The 6000-nt window shown below is 39.7% G+C and overlaps 1 protein-coding gene across 2 annotated transcripts in view; it reads left to right on the top strand.

Annotated features, from left to right (window-relative positions):
* Positions 1-550: 550 nt before the first annotated feature.
* The window catches only part of tmeff2a (transmembrane protein with EGF-like and two follistatin-like domains 2a), a 62045-nt gene continuing 56595 nt past the window's right edge, over positions 551-6000 (top strand). For both annotated transcript variants that reach the window (XM_016463432.1, XM_016463431.1), the window contains exon 1: positions 551-1203. In XM_016463432.1, the coding sequence (XP_016318918.1) occupies positions 1020-1203 (184 nt within the window). In that variant the 5' untranslated portion in view covers positions 551-1019. The remainder of the gene's footprint in view (positions 1204-6000) is intronic.

Raw genomic sequence — 6000 nt, 5'->3', positions numbered from 1 at the left:
AGGGATAGGAGCAATGGGCAACAAGTCATTGGAACCTTTAAGTGATAGAGAAAACGTAGCCTAACGTAAATCGCAAATACACAATTTGCTTGCTATAGAATGTGAGCTTTTTATCATCGCCGAGATCATCCGCGAGCGTCGCGACAGTCGTGAACTCCGCCTGGCCCCTCGGTTCTCTCGTCTAATGCTGTAAGTCTTTTGTTTAGGAAACGGGGATCATTTCACAACACTGCAAGTTTCCGATCGATTTCTGCTTCCATCGTGCTCAGAGCAGCAGTGCTCAATTACTGAGAATACTTTCTCGGCATGGCCCTTCGCCCACGCGTTTGCAAACCAAAGCCCTGTTAAAGTAGACTACAGGGTACACTATTCTGCACTGGCCGTCGATATGCTCGAGCTGGACCATCGCCTCGCTCCCGACACTCCTGCATCCCTCTCGACCAATCAAAGCGTGGCATCGTCCCGCCCCTCCCGGTTTCTTGAGAACACATGATCCGAAACGGTCTGGAAACCTGCCGCTCGCCTTCAGTGCGTTATTGTGGTTCACAGGTACAGAGGAATGGCTCTCCGCGAGACTCTGACAAACTCACGGCTCTCCGCGAGCGCACGGAGTGAGGACCGAGGACAGTCTCTCTAAGCCGCGCCTCAGTGGATGTTGTAACTTCGGCATGTCACTCGAATGGGATATATGATTTTTTTTTTTGTCCCACTTCTGTTTCTTAAAAACACCTATTGCGTCTTTTTATTCTTGCCTTGCTTTTTGAACATCTCGCTTACCCACTTCCCTCCCGATAACATCCCTCCCCTATCATCGCACCCAGACCTCTCTCATTCAGCATCTGCACCCTCTCACTTCGGGCGGATCCTCGCTCCGGTCATACAGAAACAACTGCTTCATGGGGCACACTCCGTCCGTCGGAAAATGTCCCTCTCTTGGCTTCTAAGCGCACCGGCAAAGTTGACAACACTAGGACCAGGGCTGTCGTTGCGCGTCTGCGAGCAGCGTCGGGGGAACTGAGATGGGTGTCACGGTGGCGGCGGCCCTACATGAGCCCCGAAGTCAGCACCAGTGGAGCCGGATAGTGGGACACTGGGTATGGATTGCAGTCTTGTCCTTTCTCGCCACTTTCCCGGTGCAACAACTTGGCGCTTTCCCGTCCTCACTCAGCGACTGTCAGACTCCGACTGGATGGAATTGCTCGGGTAAGATGTTCAAGAAGTCCGTTGAAGGGAATAAGTCTTGACGTTCCCTTGGCAACGGAATACGGTTGTTTATCATACAAGTAGCATAAGTTATAGACCTAAATTGATCCTAATGTGTGGTGGAGCAAGCTTATGTAGTTCACTGCTGCTAAAAAATATGTTGAAGACCTGTTTCAGTTAGTTTACTGATGATCAGAACGAGCTGTTTGGTGTGTTACCGTATACATGGTTTATTATTTCCTGTTCTTCCTACTCTTACGCGATATGTAAATAATGCTATTTTCATTGGAACAAAAATGAATCGTTTTCTCCCCCACAATTAGCTACTCGCCTCAAATCAGTGTAGCATGTAACCCAGTCGATCTATAATCGTTATTATTCACCGCAATAGTCAATAAACTGTCAACTGGTTTTAGATATTGTTTTGCCTGCGGTTTAAATGGCTCATTCTTGTTCGCACGGATGAAACCATGATTAGCCTAGTCTACTAACAGTCGCTGATAGCACATTTCCTACATTAATTGACCTGTTTTTCAAGTTCAGTGCTTTCAAAGGAAAAACGGATGCTTCTGCATTAAGCACACTGAAAACCCAAAAACAGACGGATTAGCCTATCAAATATGAAAATAAGTGGCCAGAAAAGCGGCACTTGTCGTCATTCTGTCTATATCGCCTATAACGTTTCTAAGGAAGTTAACTTTTGCTCAGAGTTCATTTTTTATGCATGGAACAATATGTTTTTGTTGTTGTTTGGGGTAGAAAAATGACAAGCATACGGTCCCTCACTATCATTTATGTTCAATAGAGAATAACACTAAATTAATCTGCAATTGATTGTAACGTCATAATTTGTATAGGGAAAAAATCGTTTTACCTTGGTATTGGACAGTTTTTAAACTTCTCGTTCCTAAAGTTATACAGCGAGTGAACAAGTGGCGATATTTTGGTCAAGTTTAAAAGCTTGCCGTCTTGAAGAATGCACGTGTAAGAATCCTTTTAGAAGCCATGCTTTTCTTGGTAACAATTCCATCAAACCGGCATAATAATCTGGAGCATCAATCGGTTGTAGACAGGAATATTAAATGGGTTTTGATTTGGATTGCGGCCGACCTCTCACCCTCACTGTCACAGCGCCGTTCAGATGATTGCGGATGCACGTGAAATAATCATATTTTATGCGCCGCATATTTCTGCTCAGTTTCCCGCCGTGGCGCCTGACTATCAATCAGCAGGTTACCGTGGGCAATTAGGTGTCGATCCAAAAAGTCTATCCTTGCCTCTTGCTTGCACTTTGGTTATATAACTCATGGCAATGGCATGCATGAGACGTGGGAAGCTCTACCACAGGCATGCCTGAAGGCCACTTTAGTGTTTCCATGATTTACAAAAAGGTGTTGATAATATATGATTAATTTTCCTAGTAAATCCTGCCTACAAATGCAGTCATACAACCAGTGCAGATTAAAAAAAAAACATAACACTAATTGCCATAATCAAACAGGTTTACAGATAATGGTCTATTCAAACAGGTGTGGACAGTTTTTGGAATTATAAAGTGAGTTTTTCATAGCAGATCTGATTGTCAGGAGTGCCATTTAAAAGCACTTAGTGACAGTTATTCAAACAGTTGTCAGCACATTTGACAAGCATTTTGAAAAAGTGTTTTTGTCTGTTTAATGAAAGTCAGGGTGCCCAGTGTTGTTTGGGAACACATTTACAGGATTTTCATATTTTTTTAGGTTAGCTGTCCCTTTACATTATTGATGAATTAGTGCACACAGCAAACAGAATGGCTATATATTTGGACATTGCATTGCAGTGCATTTACAACAACATAAGAGAGGAACCTGCAGCGTTATGGCAAAAAACCTGCATTTCCAACTGACTGAATATAGTTTAAATTCCCAGCACAGAATTATGCACCGAACACAGCAACAATGTCCAGCAAAACAAATGCAAGCCAGCTGTTTAGTCAACAGCCCTGACCTAAGGCCATTGGCAGTGGACACATTGAATACTTTTGCAAAGTAAGTGCCTTATTACTGAAGTATCTTTTCTGTTCATGATCAGAATTCAGAGTCAACTCTGTAAGCTACTTTGTATCAATTTTATGTAGCCACTGCACTGCCTCAAAAGTAATTCACTGCCCAAAGGGCCGTGAGCTTTTATTTGTATTGTTTAAAGATGTCAATAGCTTTACTTTGGAGAGTTTTTTGCAGTGCTGGCTCACCAAGGGCTTTTGCATAACAGCTTTTTAAGGAGGCGAGACAAGCACAAACGAAGTAGGCGAGAGGAGACAGCAGACTTTTCTGTTTGAAGAGACACAACAACATAAACTGCCAGTTTTTGGTAGTTCAACTGAAGTCTTAAAGGGATAGTTCATTCAAAAATTAAGATTCTGTCATTATTTAGGCTACTGTCTCTCATGTCATTCCAACCCTTCACTGTATGGCTTTTTTATTTCTGTGGAACACATAAGAATTTTTTTTTGTCCATAAAGTCAATGTTGTTTAGACCATAGCGTTCTTGAAAAGTTATTTTTTGTGTTTCACAGAAGAAAGTTATACTGGTTTGGAACAACATGAGGATGAGTAAATGATAACAGAATTTTCATTTTTGGGTGAACTATCTTTAAACATTTGCTGTCTGTTAGATGTTTGTTAGTTTTTTTCATATTAGTTACAAAGTATCCAGCTTTTTTAAAACACACTTGTTCTACTTCTCTATCTCTAAAGAGCAGAAAATTCTGAACAGATTCTTTTGTATTACACTTCTAACAAAAGCTAAAAACATTTTCAACTGATAACAATGTCCTGAGGTTTGAAATCCAACTCTTTAATGGCCAGACAACTGGTCTGATGTCTCACTCACAGGAGCTCTCTACACTTCACCTTTAGAATATTTGTGTCTCTGCCGGCTTGCTTCTTTCAATTATTCACCTCACTGGCAAGGCAGAAATAACAAATCTGCATCTCCCCCGATACTCTCCCGTTTGGCACATTGTGAGACGTAACATTGGCTCACACTTCTCGTTTGTTTTGATAAAATTACCACACTCTTGAGGAGAACGAGGAGACCTGCAATACCAGGTGTGTGAGCCAAACAAAGTTTCCTATTTCACTGCAGAATGAAGAAACAAGCAGCTGGAGGTAGCTCTGGCAACACCCTTAATTAGGACTGTTAGAGCTGTTACTGATGAAGTGGATGTTGTTGGCTAATTATAATATTGGAGGTGGAATTTTTAATTAGTACAGTCTTGTGTTCTTCATGTGTATTTGTAAGTTACGAAGTTCTGCAACACATTCTCTATACTAAATCTGTCCTTCACCTTGTCACTGTAAAGTTACAGCCGTAACTCACAACCTGTTTGTTTTAAATTGCCTTCCATTAGCTACTAAATAGCTATTATGCAAAAGTGGCCAAGCCATAGGACAAATTATGCTGCTCCAAATACCCGTTCAAAAGCTGTTACCAAGGTTATACTGATTATGAAGTTTTTTTTATAGAATTTGTGGCTTTAGAACCACAGACTTGGTGGGAATCCCTACTTATGAGGCATATGCAAATATTTGGCCTTGTATAGAATGTCTTAAAGTTGCAATGAAACAAAAATAGCAACAGAGGTTTTCTTCCAGATTGTACCGTACATCTGTATGCACCTAATTATCAAAAAAGAAAAAATATATATATGTAAGTGTGGGACTTGGCTCTACCCATCAGTTGATGATTGGATTTTGAGGAAGAGTTTAATCAGCCTAAATGATTGGAGAAGTCTGATGTACATCACCAGAGAGAGCTCTGTTGATTTCACTGGAAGATTGAATTTATATTTTTGATTAAACATTACGAGGTCTAAAATACAGTATATAATATTAGTAGTATGTTATCCAGCATATTAATATAAAAATTAAACCAGTTGTTCACAGAAAAAATCCATAACATGCATTTACAAAATGATGTACATTTTCATTTTATGGCAACTTTAAAGAAGACCATAAATTGTGTAGTTTTTTTTCTTATTGGCGTGAGTTGGAGCAGGACTGTCTGTTTTTGTGACCAATGGCAGATGAAGAAACTATGGGAAGAAACTACTATTTTTTTGGTAATGTTAGTGGCACAAATATTACACATATCTTTTAAATAGTATTTTAAAATATTAAGGAATTACAAATATTTCATTTGTATTGTATTTAAAAATATATATTTATTGATATGATCTTACCGATGTATTAGTTTAATGCTACAGGAATAGTATAAATTCTATAACCTTCCTTTAAGTTTGTAATATGTACTCTTGTTCTAAATGTAATGTGTTCCAGAATGTTTTGATGTCAGTATAAGGCTGTTTGTTGGGAGGTTAAATATAGTGTTTGCCTAGCTAGTAACATCTCCAAAAGAATCGACTCTGCAAACCATTGTTGTGGATAGTCATGCATCAACTGTTATCTTATTTACGGCCGTGTGTCATGCAGACTGTTTGCACGTCACATTTTCATATACACATAAGTTCATAAGAGTCCTGTGTTTAAACCAAACTGTTTTCGTACTTAGAGAAAGTCTATTTTGGATTCAGGAAGAGTTGCTTTAACTTGTTTTTGTGGGCCGTCAGATAGTAGAGCATCTTAGGATGAAAGATGCCATTTCCTGTTTGGCTGCTCTAATCATTGCTTTGTGACTTCAAGGAATGACTTTGAGGAATTTTTATTGAAATTTTCAGGATGTTTTTTTTTTTACTCTGTTGTTGTCCATACACATACAGTGCTTTCTTCACAAAGAAAAGGAAAACAGATCTTATCT

Source organism: Sinocyclocheilus anshuiensis, unplaced genomic scaffold (assembly GCF_001515605.1).
Source record: "Sinocyclocheilus anshuiensis isolate Anshui unplaced genomic scaffold, SAMN03320099.WGS_v1.1 scaffold1278, whole genome shotgun sequence".
Taxonomy (NCBI): domain Eukaryota; kingdom Metazoa; phylum Chordata; class Actinopteri; order Cypriniformes; family Cyprinidae; genus Sinocyclocheilus; species Sinocyclocheilus anshuiensis.
Note: the sequence above shows the minus strand (reverse complement) of the source record. Positions and strands in the feature narration are given on the sequence as shown.